Source organism: Trachemys scripta, chromosome 5 (genome assembly GCF_013100865.1).
Source record: "Trachemys scripta elegans isolate TJP31775 chromosome 5, CAS_Tse_1.0, whole genome shotgun sequence".
NCBI lineage: Eukaryota > Metazoa > Chordata > Testudines > Emydidae > Trachemys > Trachemys scripta.
The window spans coordinates 26,131,109-26,153,853 of record NC_048302.1 but is presented as its reverse complement, the minus strand read 5'-3'; the positions used below and the strand labels follow the sequence as shown (position 1 = coordinate 26,153,853).

At 43.2% G+C, this 22,745-nt stretch overlaps 1 protein-coding gene and 1 pseudogene across 2 annotated transcripts in view; both read left to right on the top strand.

The window, feature by feature from the left end:
• The window catches only part of EIF4E (eukaryotic translation initiation factor 4E), a 42,994-nt gene extending 37,740 nt beyond the window's left edge, over positions 1-5,254 (top strand). For both annotated transcript variants that reach the window (XM_034771833.1, XM_034771832.1), the window contains exon 7: positions 3,994-5,254. In XM_034771833.1, coding sequence (XP_034627724.1) covers positions 3,994-4,108 — 115 coding nt within the window. In that variant the 3' untranslated portion in view covers positions 4,109-5,254. The remainder of the gene's footprint in view (positions 1-3,993) is intronic.
• A 6,232-nt stretch (positions 5,255-11,486) lies between these two features.
• LOC117877847 lies at positions 11,487-12,159 on the top strand (annotated as a pseudogene).
• Positions 12,160-22,745: the final 10,586 nt, after the last annotated feature.

Genomic DNA, 22,745 nt, shown 5'->3' with positions numbered 1-22,745 from the left:
GGTCCAGAAAGGTGCATGATGCACGCATCTTTCAGAACACTGGCCTGTTCAGGAAGCTGCAAGCAGGGACTTTCTTTCCGGACCAGAAGATCACGTAGGGAAATCAAAATGCCCATTGTGATCCTGGGAGACCCCGCTTACCCCTTAATGCTGTGACTTATGAAGCCACACATGGGGCACTTAGATAGCAGCAACAGGCTAAACAAGTGCAGAATGACTGTTGAGTGTGCTTTTGGCCGTTTAAAAGCCCACTGGCGCTGCCTCTATGGGAAGCTGGACCTGGCCGTTGACAGTATTCCTATGCTTATAGCCGTGTGTATGCTCCATATTTGTGAAGGGAAGGGTGAAAGCTTCACTCAGGGATGGACCGCTGATGCTCAGCACCTGGAGGCTGAATTTGAACAGCCAGAGACAAGGGCTATTAGAGGGGTGCAGCGCAGAGCCATAAGGATCAGGGATGCCTTGAGGCAGCAATTTGAAGCTGAAAACCACTAATATTTGTTGCTATGCTCAGGAGTCGTTACTGAGTGCTTGTAATGCTAGTGATTGTGATTGGTGCAGACGATGCAATATGAAGGTTTAAGATAATTGTTGCTTTGCAAGGCTCTGTTTGCTTTCAATTAATAGAATAAAAATTGCTTTCAAACCAACACAATTCTTTTATTTAAAACCAACAACCGGAGAAGAGAGTCAAACAAAAAAAACCACATCAGCACTGAAGGTGTTGGGGGAAGGGAAGGTCCCAGGAGGAGGTGGGGTCTCGGGACGGTTAAAGATTTGTGTATGTCCAGGAATAATGTCAGCATTCTCCTTTGGAGTACAGTGCAGCGAGCACTGTACTTCAGCGGGACCAAACTGCTGGGGGATGTGTGTTGAGTGCAGTGGTAGTAGGAGTCCGCAGTGCTGGACTGTGACGGGGGAGGAGTGGAATGCCATGGGTACAGACTGGAGCCAGGAAGTTGATAAGTGTGTGTTGGCGGTGTCTGGGGGCACATGGGAAAGAGTTTTGCGACAGCAGCTGCAGGGGAGGGCAGGCATGGAGCTGATCAGTTTGCAGTGCTAGTATCGCCTGGCGTGCCATAAAGTTTAAGAGCTGCTCCGTGGCTTCATTCTGGCGTGCCGCGTTCTCCTTTCAGTCCCTCTTCTCGCTGTCCCGCCACTCCTTCAGTTCCTGTTTTTCAGCCGCAGAGTGCATCATAACATCAAGCAGAAAGTCCTCCTTGGTTCTTGGCTGCTTTCTAATTCTGCACAGCTGTTCAGCCGGCAATAATAACAGAGGGAGGCTGGATTCCCAAGGTCAACTCTGTGAAGCTAAAACTCAATATTTTACAGAAACAGTGTTTGCAACACACAGAACACTGATTAAGTGATTTAAAACACACCTGCCACTAACTGGCTGACCCCAGGCAAGCACACATGAGTCACAAGACCACCAAAATGGTGAGTAGCGCAGAGGCAGGGTAAATCCATGTTCCCGGACCCTATGGTACACTGGGGAGAGCCAGCACTGTGGCAGAGAGGGCTGGTAATCATTCCTGACCCCATATTTTCTTCAGGCTGTGTTCATTATGGAAGATATCTCGTGGCTGAGGGTGAGCAGGGAATCAAGGGAGGGTCTTCTCCAAGCCTGTGGTTTTCGCCCTGGCCCCTATGCGGCTCACCTGTGTGCAGCAATGCGCCACCACACCCAGTGATGGCAGAGTGGCTCGGGAAAGTTACAGTTAATGGGGCAAGAAAAAAAGCACCTCTGCCAAAGAACTTGCAGCAGAGGATTGCCCAGAATCTCCATGAGAGTTTCCTGGAAATCTCTGAGGGAGATACCTGTGAAGTGAGGGAGTAAATCAACAGCCTGTTCCGCCGCTCAGACTAGGCATGTGGTGGTACGCGCATCATACAGACACAAGCCTGCTTTCTGCAACCCTACTGCCCCCAACAACTCGCTTCAGCAATTTCCAAAATCAAATCCACTTACCAAGGGCCTCCTCTCCTGTTTGAGCTTCGCCAAGATCCAACAGCTGTGACTGGCTAGCCTCCTCCAGGGGTAGAAAAGACCTCCTGGCTGCATGCATCTCTGACCTCCGAGTCCTCCTCTGCCTCTGGGTCCCCCTCCACATCCTCGTCCAAAATTTTCTCCTCCTGGCTCGGTTCACTCTCGACTGGCACACGAGCCACCGAAGTATCCACAGTGGCCTTCACAGTGGAGGTGGGGTCGCCAACAAGTATCGCATCCCGCACTTCGTAGAATCGGCTGCTTGTTTGCTTCCCATGCCTTGTGGTAGGCATTCCACAGCTCCTTCACTTTGACCCTGCACTGCAGTGTGTCCCGGTCATGGCCCCTTTCTGTCATGCATCGTGAAATCTGTCTGTAGGCGGCATAATTCCTACAGCTGGAGCGCAGCTGGGACTGGACCACCTCCTCTTCCCAAATGCTGAGGAAGTCCAGCAGCTTGGTATTGCTCTAGGTGGGGGATCGCCTGGTGTGTGGAGCAGGCATGTCCACCTGGAAAGATGTGCTGAAACCACTGCATGCATCACCAAGCAAACAGGAAGTGGACTTTCAAAATTCCAAAGGAATTTATAGGGTGGGTATGACGGTTGGTCACCTGAGAGCAGGGCAGTAGAGGTCAAACTGACGACGAGAGGCAAGAACAGGCAGTGTGGGACACCTCCCGGAAGCTAGTCAGTGTTGTAATCGACCAGGGTGTCTGCACTGGCACTGGGGCGCTGTATGCCTCTTGTCAGGGTGGTTTGTTTTGGGGGTTTTGTTTTTTTAGCAGTGCTGCAACTGCGCAGTTTCTGCACACTAAGTTGCTTCGCAGTGTGTACACCTCGAAGTTACAATGCAGAAAGCTGCTTTACTGCACAGAAACTTGCCAGGGTAGACAGGGCCTAAGTTAAACTTAAAAATGTTTAAGATCACCAAAATGGAAAACTAGCCACAAGGTAGCAGTGAAGATGGCACAAAGTACCCCAATGATTTTACGTGACTTCATTTATATTGCCTGTATTTCCCATCCAGTAACAGTCTAACGTATTGCTGCCACTGAAAATGTATTTAACTCTCAAGTTTAAAGAAGTCAGAATAAAATTGTCTAGTTATATTCCATTAATCACTTACTCTAAATATCAGTTGAAGTTGCAATTTGTACCAATAGAATTTCATATAGTTTCTAATAATAGCCTGCAGTTCTATCACTTTGTTCTATGATCTGGTCAGAGCTCACAAGTTAAAGGCAATTAGTATTTGAATTGGATACTTCCTATCAAGGAACATTTAGGAGAGTGTATTTAGGTAGTAGTCGTCCCTCTTAGCTAGAACTGAACCAAAGTTCTAGGATCAATGTCTTCCCTTGTGCCCCCAAAACTGTTGTCAGTGGGCTCATTGGCTAGTTTTGCCATAACATTATAGCTTTTAGAAAACTGTTCAAAGGAAAATACATAAAGTTCCTGTGGCAGTGACTAAGTTGATACAATTTATTTCTTGAGCTTTTGATCACATTTTGTTCAATATTTTCATTAATTTCAGATGATATCATCTACCCATTCTGAAACTAGTAAAAGAAATTCTGATGCATGCTTCATGGTAATCTTAAACTTAAAAAAAAAAAACTGTTTATGTATATTTTTGCCAGTATATCAGCATGATAGGGTGGATCTTTGATCTCTGAAATGTATCTGGGCCTGCTGCTTATTTTTCCAAGTCCTCCTTATCCTGGCGAAGATAACTTATCTCTGCAATAAATTATATAATTTAGACTTGAAATGAGAAATAGAAGTAGCAGGAGCAGTTGAACTTTGTACAAAATCAGGATATTGTTTTAAAAAGTATACATATGTACAGAAATATTTAAGCAGAATTGTTTTCTAAATAGAAATTTGTCTTTGTGCATTAAGATGTTAGCAGGTCTGAAAGGAAATAACTTGATATACTATCCCCTTCTAAAGAGAGTTACTTAAAAACTTTCGGTGTTTTTTGTCTTTTTGTTTCTTCAGGAGAGTATACAAGGAAAGATTAGGACTTCCTCCAAAGATAGTGCTTGGCTATCAGTCCCATGCAGACACAGCTACTAAGAGCGGCTCCACCACTAAAAATAGGTTTGTTGTTTAAGAAGACACCTTCTGCATATTCTTTCATAGGAGACTGCGTCAAGCAATCGAGATTTGGGAGCTGAACCAAAGCCTCTTCAAAAGCAGAGTGGACTGCGTTTAAATTTGATTTCCATCTAAATGTTGCTAAGATTTGTGAGAAGTCTCATTCGCCTTTGTCTTGTACTTCTGTGTTCAATTTTTTTTTTTTTTTTCTATTTTGGCTGAAGTAACCATTATTCAATCAAAGGATTTCAGTACACATTACCCCCAGAATTCATAAAGGTTTTCCTGGCCCACTCTGTAATAGCTTAGTAGGACATTACTATTACAAAAACATTTGTTTATCCACAATATTCAGAAAAGAAAATGCATCTCTATACCTTACAGAAAAATTTACTTCTGTTTTATATTTGCATTGTATGCAGTAACATATTTTGCTGGTTTGGAAAAAAAGTATGGTGCATAGAATTTTCTAGCAATTTTCTTAATACAGCATTGTCTTTGCTGTAACCTATGCTGATGGCTGCTAGACTTAATTTATTTGTTTCCCTAATTGATAACATTAGTGATACTCTGATTTCAGTTGTTCTTGCTCATGTAACATTGGTGAAGGATCTGGGAATATGACAAAGGTGGAATAAACATTAATTTTGTGCATTCTTTGGTAACTTTTTGTTTTTTGTAACATCAAAGCTTTGCTACAGACTTATGCATTTCAGTCAAATCAGTGATCTATGTTTGTGTGATTTCCTAAACATAATTGTGGATTTTTTTAAATGTAACACCATAATTTACATTCCTTACTAGAAATAGTATGTCTGTTTTTGTATCTTATGCTGTATTTTAACACTTTGTATTACTTAGGTTATATTCTTTGGTTAAAAATGGCTCAAGTAGACAAGCAGTCCCATTCATATTAAGACAGTGTACAAAACTGTAAATAAAATGTGTACAGTTAATTGTCTTTTAGACAACTAGATTTGTCCTTTTTATTTCCTCCATCTTTACAGCAAATATTTGTACTTGTGACAAGGCAGTCTCTACTGTGGCTTCAATTGTAGTGTGTCTTCCAAGAGAGACTAATCTGGAACTATAGTTTATTACTATGGTTATTAAACATTTTTAATAAATCTGATAGATAGCACCATCTTCCAAAGTGGAATTACACTGATTTGGCTATTGTTTTTCTTAAAATGGTCAGTCTAACTGATCATAGTGTGTTGTGCAGCTTCTTGGTCAGCGTACACAGAATTCAAGGGAAAAGTTGCAAGGGACGCAGGGCAAAAGCCATCTGGATTCAGGTGGCAGCTACAGCAACATACCTACCTCTGGTATAGCACTTTTCATCAGTAGATCTCAGAGCACATTACCAGAGGATGGTGGTATTCTCCACATTTTACAGATTGGGGTGGGGAACTTGTCCACAGCCACTCAACAGGCCAGTGCAGAGCCAAGAATAGATTCTAGAACACCAGAGTGGGACTGGTGTTCTAGAATCAGTGGGACTCTGGAGACCTATCTATTAGGCCATGTTGTGCGTCTCAAGCACTGAAGTGAATGATTCTATGTAAAATCATGTAGCTACTGTATGAGAAGTATCAATAAAACCCATTTAAAGAAAAATGGTATAAGGGGATAAAATGTAACAATCTGCTATCATGTCTTCCATACCAATGACATTTCCTTCTGGCTGGGGCAATTGATGCAGATGGGCAGGGGTGCTGGAGGTTGAACTGACTTCATAGGGCCAGGGAGAGAAAATCTTAGAGGCGGCTAGTATATAAAGTTGTACAACCATTTAAAGGAGTACTTCCTAACAGACTTCTTTTCATCATTCCCAAAATACAGCAATACCTTAAGGTTAATGAGTGGTGTGCAGTTAGACTAGTCTCTTAAATTCTTAGCCTTTATTAAATGGTATGTGAAGATCCTGCAGAGCTATGTATGTGGTCTTGGTAAGAAAATTGAAAATGAGGCAAACTTATTCTGCAGTTTGTTTCACATTCTCACTAAGGGTTCTCTGCATTTTCGTCTCATTGTGGAACTCATTACATTAAGACTGAAATCTGCCTCCTGGCAAAATGCTATTAGAATGGGGAACAATGCTTACCTACACTCGCATTTCACCAGTATAGCACTAGTTAGGGTGAACTCAAACTCTACATAATTTACAAGAAATGGGGTCGTCTTCATAATCTGGACCATTATCCTCTTAAATGGAAATTATAGAATTACTACTTGTATTAAAATCAATAATGTCTGGACATAGCTTGATTTATTTTAGTGTTATGGCAATAAAAACTAATGTACCTTTAACAGAGCAGACACATCTCTAATGAAATTATGAACTGTCAATGTAGTGACAATCTACCTGTAATGTCACTAAGTAGGGGCGATGTCTGTCTTAAGTGGGGAGGACTATCCCCTCACATTTGTGCAGGACTGTAGTGTGACTACACATTTGTAATTTGATTTTATAGGACAAATGTTAAGGGGGGGGGGTCTAATAGCCCTCTTTTGTGGAACTAGTTGCATTTAAATTGTCATTCCGTTGACAATGTTTTATTATAGTACATGCTGCTTCATATTCAATTTCTCTGCTCAGTTATTCAGGTCTGCTTATTAGTTTGCTGCTCCTTTGATTCCTTTATTTATATTCAAGATGGATGCTGTTTAATGCTAATTTGACCATAAACTGTCATAGATGGTTCATTGAGCTTTCTACTAAAGGTGCTTTGTCATCTAAATATTCACCCTGTATCTAGTAAATCTTATACTTAGGAATAGTTCTAACTTAAAAGCTCTCCACCCCAGTGTACCCTTCCCTAGGTAGAAATATACAGTATTGGATTTTATTTTGGAAAACGTGCCGTTAAGTGTGAGGTATCAGAGCCGGATTTACTAAAGGGAGGAAGGTAAATGCGAAAGTGTAGATAATCTGTACTGCCTTTGTAGAGCCCTTTGAGGTCTACTGATAAGTGCTGTACAAGAATTGGGTAGTATTACTTGTTTTTAAATGTTTTAAAACCTTCTAAACTAAAACTTGTGATGTTATGGTGCACGAACCCTAGGACAGTGTGACAATTTACTGTTTATATTCAAAGTAGACTGTAAAAATTCCCAATTTGGTGTTTGGATTTGTATGTTGAATAGGGAAAGGGACTGGGGAGTACTGAAAGATTGTATCGCTGTAGCAGTGTGTAGTGTATTACTGTGGGAATCTCAAGATTTCTTAAAGGATAGTAAAGCATACCTTTCTAAATAAGATGCATAAATATCTATGCTGCTTCTGCAATAGTTGAGCAATAACTATCTCATCAATCCTTAATGTTGGTTAGGATTAGTCAGTAAATCAGATAGGTTAGGCCCAAAATTTAATTATAAGTCCTCACTGAAAATGTTTGGGTCTTAAATATTACCAGCAGTTTTTATGTGCCATGCCTCCAGCATTGTTCTAGCAGGTTGAGTAGTCAAGTTAAGATTTCCATCATAGTCTGTGAAACCCTCAGTGGAATTTTCATGGCATTCTAAGGCTCTACTTCACTCTGTGACCATAACCTTGCACAACTGTTAAATTCATCTGGAGCAATGGAACTTCCTCCTCAAGAATGAAACTTAGGAATGCAAGAAACGGGTTTTTTCCCCTCAACTGTTCTATGAGTTGAACTTGCTGCCAGAAGAAACAAGTGACCATGAACCTTATCTCCAACTGGAAATGTAAAATTCTTCCTTGTATTCCTGTTAATACCTGTGATATGGTACATGCTTTCCAGACATACAGGAGCAGTCCCTGCCACGAGGAATTTAGTCTGAATATTTAACTGAGCCATTCTGCAATAACAATTTTTTATTTTAAGTATTTCTGTAACATGCCAAGTTTGTCAAATATCCTGGTGTTTTGTGAACCAAAAGGTGTGAGTAATTAAAAACTTAGTCACCTTTCATTGTAAAGTAAATCTGATTTTAACTCACTTGAAAAAAAAATTACTTTTAAACTACTAGCAATGAAAAATGTTGCTGTCTGTCACTTACTTAATTTCCAAAATTGTAATTTAAGACTAGCAATACCTACTATTCTAGCTTTGCACCATCTTCTTTAAGAGTGGTAGAGTGCTTCTAAAATGTTTTTTAAAAAAACTGTATTTAAACATTACTTCCTTCATTATAGGCTTCTGAAAAATGTCACTTAAAAAAAAGCAACCTCTTCAGTCTTCCATCTCCCATCATGGAATCTTTTGAGAGAAAATAATTTTGGGGATTGCAACTTTTACCTGGGAAAACTGATCACAACATAAAGTGAGTGTCTCCATAGAAAAGATTGCATTGATGGGGAGAGATGATTAAGATGACCTAAAAAGTGGGCATGTGGGGCAGGGGAGGGAGACAGAATCACAGGAGGACACATGGTGCTTGGCGGTCTCATTTAAAAGAGAAGGGGAGAGGTAAGGTGCATGATGGGAATGTTGAATTTTCATTATCTACCTTACAGAGCTGAATGACTTAGTCTTAAAAAGCGTCCATCCTATTCTATGCGAAGAGAAAATCCAGTTCCATAACTTGGACTCTGCCTTACCTGTATGACATAACTTCTGTTTGTCTAAAATGTGCGCTCAATTATGTTGGAAAAACATTCAGTATATGAAAGTATCAAGAACATTCAACTCACTGAAAATAGCTTGCTTAAAGTAAACAGTAAAATTGTCCCTCATCACCAAATGTCGGGATTGTTTGAGGAACTACATCTGAAAGTGTATGTTAGTTTGGAAGAGATTCTAAAACTCTCTTCCTCATGTCCCTTCAAAAGAGGCTATTTGCTAATGTCAGCATTTGACAGCTAAGCCTTAATATGTGCTGCAAAAAAGGTGGTCTCTGTTCTTTCTGATTGCTCATTGATATGTGGTATTTATTGCAGTCTCCCTGGAGCATGTATTTGCTTTTGTGAATTGTTAAATATGTCTAACACTTGTGTAGGCGTCTCTGCTTATCAATATTGAAAAGAGTCATTTTAAAAGATGTTCTGACATGGTTGAACCTCAAGGTGTGGATAAGAAATCAACTGTCCAGACATTCCTAAATCCTAAGATTTTCATCATGTTGTGAAAGGCTTTCCTGTTCTCATTGGCATGGGGAGTGAGGATGATAGATATGATGAATGGGTGAGATTTTCAGCTTGTGGATCCTGTCAATTTCAGGAAGGGAAAGGGAGAAGGTCTTCTGACTTATCAAAGGAAAGAGGAATTCTTTGCAGATAGATTTTTGCATCATTCCATGGAAGTCCTAAATATTGAACCAAGCTATAATGGCTGTGCCAATTCTGCAGTCAAATTAGCAGCTGAGAAAGTTGAGCAGTGCTCTATGAGCTGGGGTTAGAGAGGCCCAGTATCACTGCCTCCTTCAAGATCAAACTTGATGTATAGATGCCCTGTGACAAAGAAACTATATGGAAAAAAGGTATGGGTGTCTGTAACGAAAACCACTGAGTTGCAGATTCTAAAATTCTAAGCCATGAGCTTTTGCCACTCATCTGTGCAGTCTAGTTCCCTATGGGTGTTCCACTTCAATTGCGCATGTGCTTCTCAATCCATTGATTGGAGATTTTCCATTAGCAGTGTCAGTTTGGCCTGTGCATGGACTCTATACGGCCTCATGCCACACTTTGAGAATATATAGGGCTGTACAGGCGAACTGCACTCAGTTCCTTCTCTAACACTTCAGCCTGAGACAGAGCTCTAGTATGTTCACCTCATGTATGCATCAGTTTGTTTTGTAGTTCTTGTTCAGTTTGGTTTTGGTATAGAATTAGGCCTTGACTACACTGCCACTTACAACTACATATCTCCCAGAAGTTTAACCTTTGCCTGGCTTTAAAATCTGGAGCTTAAAAGAATCCAGACACCAAACTGAAGCTGCTGCTGATGGAGTGCTCTCTTCGACCCACTTCCAAGTCACGGCAAGAAACTCCCCCACTGTACGTCTGTCTCCAGATAGAGCCCACATCCCTTCAACTTTGGCTAAGGTCTCACCTAAGAAAGGGAAGGCTCTGAAGAAGAGCTTAGTCTCCAATCACAAGGAGCTAGCTCCCAAGAAGACCCAATCTCCTGCTAGGTCTACAGTGTCTGAGACCTCAACCTCTTCACTCAATACCAAAGAGGTGACACTCTTCCTCCAGTACCAACAGAGCAGGGAGATCGCCAAGCACTTTGGAGAAACACTGAGCCAGCAGAGCAACAGTATTTTGCGCATCCAGATGGACACAGTCTACTTAAGACTTACCAACAAAATTTGAAGCACACACCTTTGGCATTGGTGCCTACATGCCCCAAACCAGTGGTACCACTGAAGTCAATTGCTGCGTCAATACTATCTTGCTTGGTGTACCACAGGAATTCCATTATTCGAGGGACTTGTCAGTGTTAAATCAGCCAAACAACACCCTCAGTACTAAGACAACAGTCTCCAGACTACTATTGCTTTCTGGTACGACAGGATTCTCTGCCCTTTTCTACTGGTGCTGCCTCATTTGGAGCACACTGAGAAGGTGGATGAAGGAGACAGTCAGTCTCCTCATCAGTGTGGGGTCCCCCTTCACATCATTACACAAACCCATACTTTGATAGACCTCACCCACATAAGGGTTGGTGGGGTCAGTCCTGGGTACCACTCCATCTTCCATATGGGTGTCTCCAATGGCCATCCTGGGGTCATTAGGTGGCGTTATCTGCAGCAATTTTGCTAGATCTCCAGCTTAACTGCACAAGGAAACTAGGGTCACACAGTCTCCTCCACCAACCCCCACCTCAAGGAGACCTTTGAGGAACTGGAGGATAGGGCAGACAAAGAGGCTACCCCCTCTAACCTCTATTTCATTTTTGCCTCCCACTAGGCAGTCATGCCTCCACCACTATCGGTGGTCGACTATTTTTGTCAATTCCAGGACCTTATGAAGAAGGTGGCAGACGTCCTCCAGATACCTCTTGAGGAGGTTAAAGGCTCATCACAAACTCCTTGCAGTTGGTGACACCCACCAGGGTTACGCTAACCATTAATCAAGTGCTCCTGGATCCAGCAAAGACACTTAGGCCAACTCCTGCCATTGCATGACCAACTTTTTATAAACAAGTGAATTAAAAATATTATGTTCCAGTCCATCAACTCAGATTTTTTTGTTTTCCCAGAGTTAATTTTTAACTTTGTGGCTATGATGCATGGTAATTAGCATTAATCAACTCGATATAATGTATTATTTGCTGAAGGTGTTGACTGGCTTTTTGTATTAACATTTAAAAAAGCTGTCAGTAAATCTTGAAAATAAAGTGTGTAGGTGATTGATTCCTATGTTGTCTTGTTTTATGGTCTTGCAAGGCATGAGGAAAAAAATCCTAAATCCAGCTGTGTAAATGAGTACTGAAGATCATGATTTTCTGTTCAAAATTGTTTTAATTGGCAACACTGGCATGGGGGAAACCTGCTTAGTCTGACAATTCGCTTTCACTTTTCCCACCAGGTCAAGGAGACGCTATCAGGGTTCACTTTATGATTAAGACTGTGAAGATAAATGGTGGAAAAGTGAAGCTGCAGATCTAGGACACAGCAGGATAGGAGAGATTTTGGTCCATTACGCAGAGTTACTGTCGCTGAACTAATACATTAATATTGCCCTATAACATAACCTGTGAAGAATCCTTCCAATGCCTTCCTGAATGGCTGAAAGAAATAGAACAGAATGCCAGCAATAAAATCATAACTGCTAGTGGGTAAATGGTTGATTTAGCTGAAAAAAGAGGAGTCTCCCCACAAAGAACTGAAGGATTTCCAGAGGCCCAAAACATACACTATCTAATAACCTCTGCTAAAAAAATTAGGTAATGTGGAAAAACTCTGTGTACTTAGCATGTCATTTGATCAGCAAGGCAAGACAGAACACACTTGTAAACAATGTGGCGTCCCCGGTACTAGGACTGGGGGAAAGTATCCGCTTTGACTTGCTGTAACTTTGAATTAAGAGCTGTCCTGAGATCCACCCAAAATGAGCCAAGAGGCTTATTGCTGAGATTTCTTAGTTGGAGATAATTTCTGCCACTTGGACCCATCTGACTCTCGCCTAAGTCTGGTGCCCAATCTTAAAGCAGGCTGGCCGCTTTGCCTACAGGAGAATATAATATGGTTTAATCTTATTTGCAGTCTCTGGAGTTGGTGAGGGGAAAAAGTTTGCACAAGGCTCTTGATAAAATCCAGAGCATGGGCTGCTGCGTCACTTTCTGTCGCTGACCAGAACAGCGTCCCTTCATGTTGAAGAATGCATGATCTCTTGTGCAGCACATGTTTCATCCTTTTTTTTTTTTTTTAAGATGAACTTTAATCTGGATTATACTGGCATTCTTCCAGGCAGCCAGCCAAATGAATGCTTTGAATGTGTTTATAACGTGTGCCCATAGCATCCCAATTCAGGATTCAATTGTAGGTTTTGAAATAGTGTGTTATATCTCTCATCTGCAGGCACTTTCGTGAAGTTGGAATTTAAAAATGAAATATATCAACATTTCCAAGCAAACAATAATTTGGAAAAAGATATGGATACCGGCTCTATCATTCTTTTTGGTGCTAGCAGTTCACCTGAATATTTCAGAGACAAAACATAGTTTGATTACATTACTGTCCTCTGAATGTGTAACTTTGAGTAATTAATGAAAGTACACTAACAAGCACTATCCATAAAATATTGCCTATTTTTCTCAGCCACACAAAATAGTTAGGGACTTTGCTGCTTTGATGTCAGGTGTGGAGTGAAGAGACTTCCCCCCCCCCCTTGAATCAAAAAAGCTCTGTAAGCAATAATTTCCTAATTTAATGAACTAGTTTTGAGCGTACTTATTGATGGAGTGTAACCAGGTGCACTCACCCCACACTGGATGGGGAAAGGTTAACTCCTTGTTGTGGGCTGAAGAAGCCACACCCCTACAGGACACGCTGCAAGTGTAGCACTAGTATAAAAAGGAGCAGCCCAACTCAGTCCAAGTTGACCGCCAAGGAGGAAGGATGCACCTCACTGGCCCAGCCTGGGAGCAGCTGGAACACCTGACTGTGGAAGCCAGAGGTGCTGAGACCCAGACAGACGCTCAGGTACCTACAGACACCCAAGAGGGATCGGAGTCACCGGGAACCGCACACGCCCCGAGACCCAGATGACACCCCAACTATTGCTCCGAGAGACATGGTAGGAAGTGGTCTTGGGGGGAGCTAGCTATGGTCCTGTGGGTAGTGGACGTGTTTCAGTTGGAGCCCTGCTGACTCAGTGATAGGGTGTTAAAGCTCTGGGCTGGGACTTGGTGGAGTAGAATGGGCTTGGGTACCCTACTGCAGCTGCCATCCCTCACCCAAGGTGACAGTCCATTGGCTCAGGCCGCAAGTCCTCACTGCTCTGGAGATAAGGGCAACCCCGTTGGCTCTGGCTGCAAGACCTTACTGCTCTGCGGATAGGGGCAACTCTGCTGACTCGAAGTGGCACGGCAGTCCTGTTGCCTCTGGCTGTTGGGCCACACAGCCCTGAGGGACAGGGCATCTGTATCGATTCTGACCACTAGGCCATATCCTCCCAGAGGTGAAGGCAATTATATAGACTCTAGCCATTTGGCCTCGCTGCCCTGAGGTAGAGGATGGCTCGGAGGACAGGGTATACTCACTCCTCACTGGATGGGGTTCCCCCACCCTGTTACATTAAGTTAAAAGCAAATCAGATCTGACCAAAATATTGTGCTTGCATTGATCATGTATCAGGTTCAAAGCGAGAGCATAGTTTTAGATGGCAGGCCAATGTATTTGAGAAACAAGGTGTAGTTAGAGTTCTTGCTGGAGAAGCTAGCATACAAATGTGTGTGAAAATGGCAACAAGTGTTACGAATCTTTTTTGTCTGTTTATGCAATGATCACCCCAACCTACATCCCTGTTGGTGGATGCCATAAAGGAGCAGGGTAGACAACATTACTCCAGGTCTGCTCCTTATGACAAGGTTAGATCTTTTAGGAGAGAAGGCCTACTCATCTGTGACCCTCCCAATTTCAGATTGTAAACTATCACATGATCATGGTCAAGTATGACTACATGATTTACAAGTTTGCATCCTTTATTGAACATCTTTTACAGGAGCATAAATAACACTTCCCAGACATTAAGGAGAGTAATGTGTTCCTAACCAGTGCTCAAGCCTCCAACTATCCCTCATCTCCTCTCCCAGGATGCAAGTGGTGTGCTTCACCTCAACCTAGGCGTCCTACATTTCTAAACATGGCTCCTGGATCATTCACAGAATTAGAATCCACCTACTCGACAGGAGCACAGGTAATATTAGACAGTAAAAAAGAGTCAATTTGAATTACTTACCTTCAGAAATTGTGAAGAGGTTCAACCACTGGTGTCACTGGCAGCACCTTGTGCCTGAATCTTTTCTGCTGTCAGCCATCTTGGATTAACTGCTGGATTAAAAAAAGGGGTGTATTAATTTAGCTCCATTAAGGCTCATCTTCCTGTGATATCAGCTTTTCATTCCCTACTGGGGGGGGGAGGGGTTCTGTTTTGCACACCCTGTGCCCTCAAGATTTATTAAGGATCTGTGGAATCTTATCTTGGGGATAAAGGATTCTGCTGCAATTTGGCATTTCAACCTGGTACTTAGATGCCTTATGGCACCTCCATTTGAACCTATGGCAACCTGCTCTTTCACTGATCTATTAAGGCATCCTTTCTAATAGCTATCACTATTAGAAATTGGAGCATTGATGGCAGACCTCCTATTTACAATGCTTTTCAAGGACAAGATCTCCCGATGCCCGCGAACCCAAGTTTTTTACCTAAGGTGCTATCAGATTTGCATCTTAACTAGTCTATTCATCTACTGGTATTCTTTCCTAAACCACATAAATCGCTGTGGGGGACTTTGCTTCATATGTTTGATGTATGACGGCATTGACCTTCTATGTGGATAGGAACAAGCAATTTCAAAAATCACCTAGACTCTGTCTCTATCACAGAAAGATTAAAGGGGTCCACAGTCTCTTCACAGAGATTGTTGAGATGGATCGCTGGGTGTATTACTGCTTGCTATAATGCAGCTGGTGCTTTGCCTCCCCAAAGGATTATAGCACTCTTCCAGTTCACAAGCAACTTCTACGGTGTTTCTCAAAAACATTGTAGAGTCTGAGATATGCAGAGCAGATGCATGGCCTTCAGTGCAGTGTTACCTTTGAGGTTTGCAGTGTATGTGTGTGTGGGGGGGGGGAAGGGGAGCTTTTGGAGTTGTGATTTGTTCCTGGATTCTCAGGTGACAGTGGTTACCAAAAGCACTGTCTTTCCCTCACCCCTTTTAGAACCTAGCAGATGACTGTAATCTTTCTTCAGATCTGACCTTGCTAAAGAGGGTGGGGGCGTGTAAGAGACACCTTTAAATTTAATTACTGAAGTGGACTCTATGATGCAGGAGTAGTTTTTTTTTTTTGTTTTTTTTTTAAGAGACCATTTGGAAATTAGTTTGTGTAGAATCCAGCTGCATGGAGCATACTACCCCAGGCCTTCAACACCTGTTTCCTTGTTAAGTGCAATGCATACTTTCATAGCCTTGAAGGCTAGAAGGACCCTTAGATAGGGCCGGCTCCAGGGTTTTTTCCGCCCCATGCAGCTACCCCCTCCTCCCCTCGCCAAACAAACAAAAAAGCCGCGATCACAATCTGTGGCACTTCGGCAGGAGGTCCTTCGCCCCGAGCGGGAGTGAGGGACCCACTGCCAAATTGCCGCCGAAGAGCCGGATGTGCCGCCCCTCTCTGGTGTGGCCGCCCCAAGCACCTGCTTGGTAAGTTGGTGTCTGGAGCCGGTCCTGCCCTTAGATAACCTATTCTGACTTGCTGTATATCACAGGCCATTACATGTCATCCAGATACCCCCTCTGTTAAACCCAATGACTGATTTGATTAAAGCATTTCAGTCCTTAGGAGATTATGAACCTCTGTTTGCCATAGGCAGAGAACAGGGAGACCAAGGTGCCACAGGCCATTGCAATGACTGGGAATTGATTAGGTAAAATATGTCCAGGTAATCCTAGGCAATTCATGCCTTACACTGCAGAGGATGATGAAGAAAAAACAAGGTCCCTGCCAGTGTGATCTAAGGAAAAATTCCTTCCTAATCCCAAATCTGGACATCAGTTTGACCCGGAGTATGTGAGCAAGTCAGGCATCTTAGGCCTGGTCTACACTGGAGATCGATCTAAGTTACACAACTTCACCTACATGAATAATGTAGCTGAAGTTGATTGTACTTAGACCTACTCACCGCAGTGTCTTCACTACAGTGAGTCGACTGCTGCCACTCCCCCTTCGATTCTGGCTATACCTCTCACCAGGGCCAGTGCAAGGAAGTTTCGCGCCCTAGGCGAAACTTCCACCTTGCGCGCGCCCCCGCAGCAGCTCCCCCCCCCCCCCCGGGAGCAGTGTGGCAGCTTCCCACCCCAGCTCACCTCTGCTCTGCCTCCTCCCTGAGCACGTGGCCCCCCTCTAATTCTCCTCCCAGGCTTGTGGCGCCAAAAAGCTGATTGGAGCTGCAAGCCTGGGAGGTGGGAGAAGTGGAGCGGTGACCGCGTGCTCGGGGAGGAATGCTGTAAAAAAAAAAAAAAAAAAAAAAAAAAAGAAATTGGGGGCACCACTTTTTGGCGCCCTAGGCAACCACCTAGTTCACCTTAATGGTAGCACCAGCCCTGCCTCTTGCGGCGGTGGAGTACAGGAATCGACGGGAGAGTGCTCGGGGGTCGATTTATTGTGTCTAGACTAGACGCGATAAATCAATCCCCGCTGGATTGATTGCTGCCCGCCAATCTGGTGGGTAGGGTAGACCTACCCTAAGAAAGATGTGTACTTCCTCAGATCACTGGTCCACAGTGGACCAGTGATCTGAGGAAGTACACATCTTTCTTAGATGCCTGACTTGTTCACATATTCATCTCCTGATGTCCCATCTCCAGCTGTGGCCACTATCTGATGCTTCAGAGGAAGGTTGAAAAAAACAAACCCACAATATATTTTGCCAATTGTGCATTGGAAGGGGTGGGGAGGCAGATGGTTTTCTTCCTGACTCCTGCAGGCAACTAGTTAAAGCTCTGAACACGAGATATGCTTGTCGTAAATGTCTTAATGCAGAGATGCAGTTGTTTATTAATATGTTGAGGGCAATGCAAGCAATCCCGTTCTCCCTGTGGCACATGAATCCCCCACTTCCTTCACAGATTCCAGGGCCAGAAGAGACCACTAGGACCATTCAGCCTGACCTCTGCTCTCCCAGGCTGTAGCATTTCTTTTTGAAGCTGGATGGAAAGGTGTCTAGTCTCATTTTAAAGACGCCAAGTGATGGTGAGTCCACCACCTCCCCTGGTAAACTGTTTAAATGTTTAATTGCCCTCGCTACTAGAAGCTGCTTTTTATTGCAAGGTTAAATTTGTCTTAACTTCATCTTCTATCTATTGGATCTCGTTATGCCTTCGCCAGCAAGATTGAAAAGCCCTTCTATTCAGATCAGTAATGTTGATCTATTAAGGCCTATATGGTTTGGGTTCTGGTTACCTAAGACTCTAAACAGCCATGTCAGTTGAGATCACTTAGGGCACTTGAGCCTCGTGATCTAAATGTTCTCAGTGTAGAACTATCTACTCTTTGGTTTTCTTCCCCCCACTGGTCACACAGAAACAGAAGTCTATCTGTAGGGCATAATGGAGGACTCATCACTTTTCTCAGGGAAATAGACTGTTTTGTTTATCTCCACAGAGGATGTGTTCATTTTATGACCTCAAAATGGATATTTTATTTTAGTGAGTGGCGAAAGCGATGACACTGTTTTTAGTCTACTTCCGCTTACCTTTGCTTTTCTCTACTCAGCTTCTTTATTTGCTTTGCGTGACTGAGCACCAGGAGGCTGCACTTACTTGCATTACACACACAGAGGTGATCTAAGGTCTCCTTGGAGAGGCTCTAAGCAGTGATGATGGTGGACTCGGGCAGCTGGCACTAGATATCCAATGGGAAGGGAAAAGCAACTGTATGGGAGTAAAGGAGAATGAATCATGTATGGAAGTGGGTGATTTATATTTTCTTGGATCCTCTTCCTGGGTGAGAGAGGACAGCTGAATTTTAAAGGCTTGACTTAAACAGGTGAAGGGATGAATTTCAGGCCAGTTCTGATTTTTAATCTCAAGAGCAATTAACTTCCACCATTTAATTGCTCCTGGGGAGCCATTTATTCAGCTTCCTTCCGTTGGAATAAGTATTTCTTGCAGGAAATCATGATCTTTTTGTGTTCGCATATTTATAAGGAGCCCAGATAATATTGCACTTGCTGTGAACATAATGACACATGATTTTCTTGAATTGCAATACTAAGTAGTTGTTTTTTCTCTGGTTAGTAAATGGACACTTTTAAATATATTAAAGTACGTAAATGTTCTTCACAGCTCTAGGTGCTATAACCTTACATACTTTATGTGGAGGACTAGTTCTGAAACTAAGGGATCTGGTTTTAGGGTTAAACCTGAAAACCCTGATTTCTATCCTTTCCCTAAGACCTACATTTAAAAATTTTAAAGTTAAATTAAACCTGAATGAAAAATGTTGAAACATTTCCCCATTGTGGCCAAATCTGGTTTCTTTAGCTTGGCTTGTTTACTGGTGACATTGCACCACTGTTCATCCGGAAGGTCAGTAATTCACATTTTCAGTGCTAGTTATGATTCAGATAGTAAATAGTGGGGAATTTCTGAAGTCCTTTGAGAAGACATTATAACCAATGCTTAACGTTATTAAAGCCTCTTCCGGAAACACCTGCATGTCCTTATAGCAGTGGTCCCCAACCTTTTTCGTCTGGCGCCATGGAGGACCGTGGCAGCGGACGAGCATCCGCCGAAATGCCACTGACAAGTGGCAATGTCAATAGGCGTCGCCGCCGACAAGCAGCGTCATCCAGAGGCATCACCACTGAAAATCGGCGGCATTTCGGCGGCGACGCCTCTGGATGACGCTGTTTCTCAGTAGCATTTTGGCGGATATTCATCCGCCAGCCAGTACGCAGGCGCACTTAGACGCCATGGCACCCGCGGGCACCGCCTTGGGGACCCCTGCCTTACAGGCTTGGAGTAAACTAACTCTATTTGTTGATGAAAGTAATTGATATGCCTTCTTGTCAATATTTTCATTCCCTATTTTTCTTTTCACTTTTCATTCCACATGGGGCTTAGTTGACAATTTATTGGAGATGGGAGGAGGGAGAGTGGTCTTAGGAAGAATAGACGGGAAAGCAATATTCTATTGAAAGATTTTGGATTTGGTTCTGAAAGAATGGCCTTCTAATTGTCCCTTATTCTGCAAGCCCTCCCTGCATCAAACTCCTAGTAAGCTCAATGTGAAGAGGGCTTGCAAGAGTGGAGCCGTGAATTGCAAATCCTTTAACTCATCCTCCCTTTCAATTTTTTTTTCATAACTCTGCCTTGTTAGGGCTTGTCTACTGCTAATGCAATTATGCAGTTTGAATACCCACCTGATAAGATGAGGTAGCTGATTATGAAATCTTATTTCAAAAGATTGCACACTTCTGAGTGCTATTGTATGCATGAGATTATGCTACATTTTAAGGTAGTTGCAAAAGGGATTTTAAAGAAACTCATGTAATTTTACAGGCCAGTTCCATCTGCAAAGATGCATGCAATTATTGGCTCTTTGACAGAAAAACTAGTTTGGTCTGCATGTTTGGTCTATTATAGTGTTACCATACGTCCGGATTTTCCCGGACATGTCCGGCTTTTTGGGCCTCAAATCCCCGTCCAGGGGGAAATCCCAAAAAGCCGAACATGTCCAGGAAAATAGGGACATGTGGGGCCGGGGGTGCGGGGCCGAGGGCCGGCGGCGCGGGGCCGGGGGTGCCAGATTGGGCTGCGCCTCCTACCCCCACCCCACCCCACCCCCAGCTTACCTGCTGCCTGCTTCAGGCTTCCCGCGAATCAAATGTTCGCGGGAAGCAGGGGAAGGGGTGGAGTTGGGGCGGGGCCGGGGCCCCGTGGAGTGTCCTCTTTTTGGACACTCAAAACGTGATAACCCTAGTCTATTATACAAGATGCAATGGGGAGAGAACAGCTCCTATATCATTTAACACTTTCTATACATATCTGTAGTGTTAACTTCTCTCCCCCACGCTAATCTGCTTTGCTAATAATATTGCATCCATCTGGCACTTGCTACTGCAGTAGAAATTCTGTAAGTGGTTTTAAAGCAAGGGAATTGCTCAAACAGAGAGATGATGCACAGGACAGATGCTGCTGATTACAGCTATACAAGTATCATTTGATACCATCAGTTTTACTGAATGTTCTTACCATACCTATATGAAGATAACTAACTAATCTCCAAGGTTTAAACTGCTCTCATGTTTAATTTCCCTCATATTTCTTTCTTTCTTGTTTCAATCCTGCAGCCTTGTTAGTTCATAATAATGTAAAACTATTTACCAAATTTAATTTATGAAAATATTTTATTTCCTAATGATACCATCTGTGCAGAATTCTAATTCCTAGGTCTCAACTCTGTTAGAACTCTCCAAGTTCTGAAGGTTTCTAGACCTTAGAAGTTAAAGTAGTAGGGTTATATTAATAGCTAGTGGTGTCCAAATTGGCTTCTCATTAGAGTCCAAATTCTGCCACTCTTATTCACATTGAGTAGTACCTTGCTCTGAAGGTAGTCTAACTCATCTCAATGGGACTATGTGCATAGTCAATTATTTTAAAATACAGTAACTCCTCACTTAACGTTATAGTTATGTTCCTGAAAAATGCTACTTTAAGTGAAACCATCTTAAGCGAATCCAATTTCCCCATAAGAATTAATGTAAATGGGGGGGGGTTAGGTTCCAGGGCAGCTTCCCCTACTCTGCAAGCACCAGGGGCGGGGGGGCTAAACCCTCAGCCCACCCACTCCACCCCTTCCCCTAAACCTCCACCCTTGACCCGCCTCTTCTCCCCCCCACCTTCTCCCCCTTTACTTTGCACGCTGTGTCCTGGCTCCTCCCCCCTCCCTCCCTTCGCTTCTAAACGCCGCAAGCCAACTGATTGCCGCGAGCAGGGGGAGGAGAGGGAAGGCACTGATTGACAGGGTCTGCCAGCGGGCGGGAGGCGCTGGGCAGGGGGCGTAGGGAGGCTGCCAGCTGTGGAGAAACCAGGCAGCCAAACAACGTAAGAATGGAGCATTGCACAACTTTAAATGAGTATATTCCCTAATTGATCAGCAACAAAACAACATTAAGCAGGATGACTTTAAGTGAGGAGTTACTGTAGTAAAATAAATATCAGCAGTGTCCTCATTCTAAAACTTGAATGAAACATCAATGCTATATATTGTCATTTGCAGAAGGCTAAGTAGGGGGAAAACTTGCAACAAAAGGTTAATTCTATAGCTGTATCACTTAAAAGCTAAACATCTTAAGTAACATACAAATAAAAGAGAGACAGCAATGACATAATATAGAGCAATGGCTTCTCTTATAAAGAACAGGAGTACTTGTGGCACCTTAGAGACTAACAAATTTATCTGAGCATAAGTTTTCGTGGGCTATTATAGAAGCACCTAGCTGCTCTGTAACTTGAGACAACCACCTGGCATACAAATGGTGTCAAGAGGTAGTAAGCCATACATCACTATTGTAGTCATTAAGAATGCCACTGTGCTTCAAAATAATGACTTGTAAAGAAGGGCAGTTTTTGGTGGGAGAGAAGTAGTTTGGCATTTGGATTTTAAAAGGGTGAAATAAAGAAATTATAACTTAGGCTATGTCTACACTACCGCTTATGTTGGTATAACTTATGTCGCTCAGGCGTGTGAATAAGGGTACATCTACACTACAGCGGGGAGTCGATTTAAGATACGCAAATTCAGCTACGTGAATAGCGTAGCTGAATTCGACGTATTACAGCCGACTTACCCCGTTGTGAGGACGGCGGCAAAATCGACTTCTGCCGCTTTTTGTCGGCGGCGCTTACTACCACCTCCGCTGGTGGAGTTAGAGCGCCGATTCGGGGATCGATTGTCGCGTCCCAACGGGACGCGATAAATCGATCCCCGAGAGGTCGATTTCTACCCGCCGATTCAGGCGGGTAGTATAGACCAGGCCTAAGCCATCCCCTGAGCAACATAAGTTACACCCACCTAAGTGCCAGTGTGGACAGCGCTATGTCAGTGAGAGAGATTCTCCCACTGACATAACTACCCCTGTTCTTTGGGACCAGATTTATTATTATGCCACTGGCTACACTAGTGAGCTTACTGCGGCACAGCTGCATCAGTGTTAGATCTGTCTCTACAAGGACCTGAACTACAATCCTGGTGCTAAATGTCACACTGCAGGGCAACTGCACCTTTTTTTCCTGTCAGTGGTCCAGCAAGGGCACTTACTCAGGTTTTGGCTCCCTACCCATTGCCTTTCTTGGGTGGAGATGCATGTTTCAGTCCCTTCCGGAGATGATATTTCCTTGCCTTCACTGTGTTATTCCTGGCAAAGAGCAAGTGCCTAAGCACACTTGCTTTTCTCTTCAGAGACTGAGAGCAGAGTGGTTGTCAACCGTTAATACCACACATTTCTTTCTATA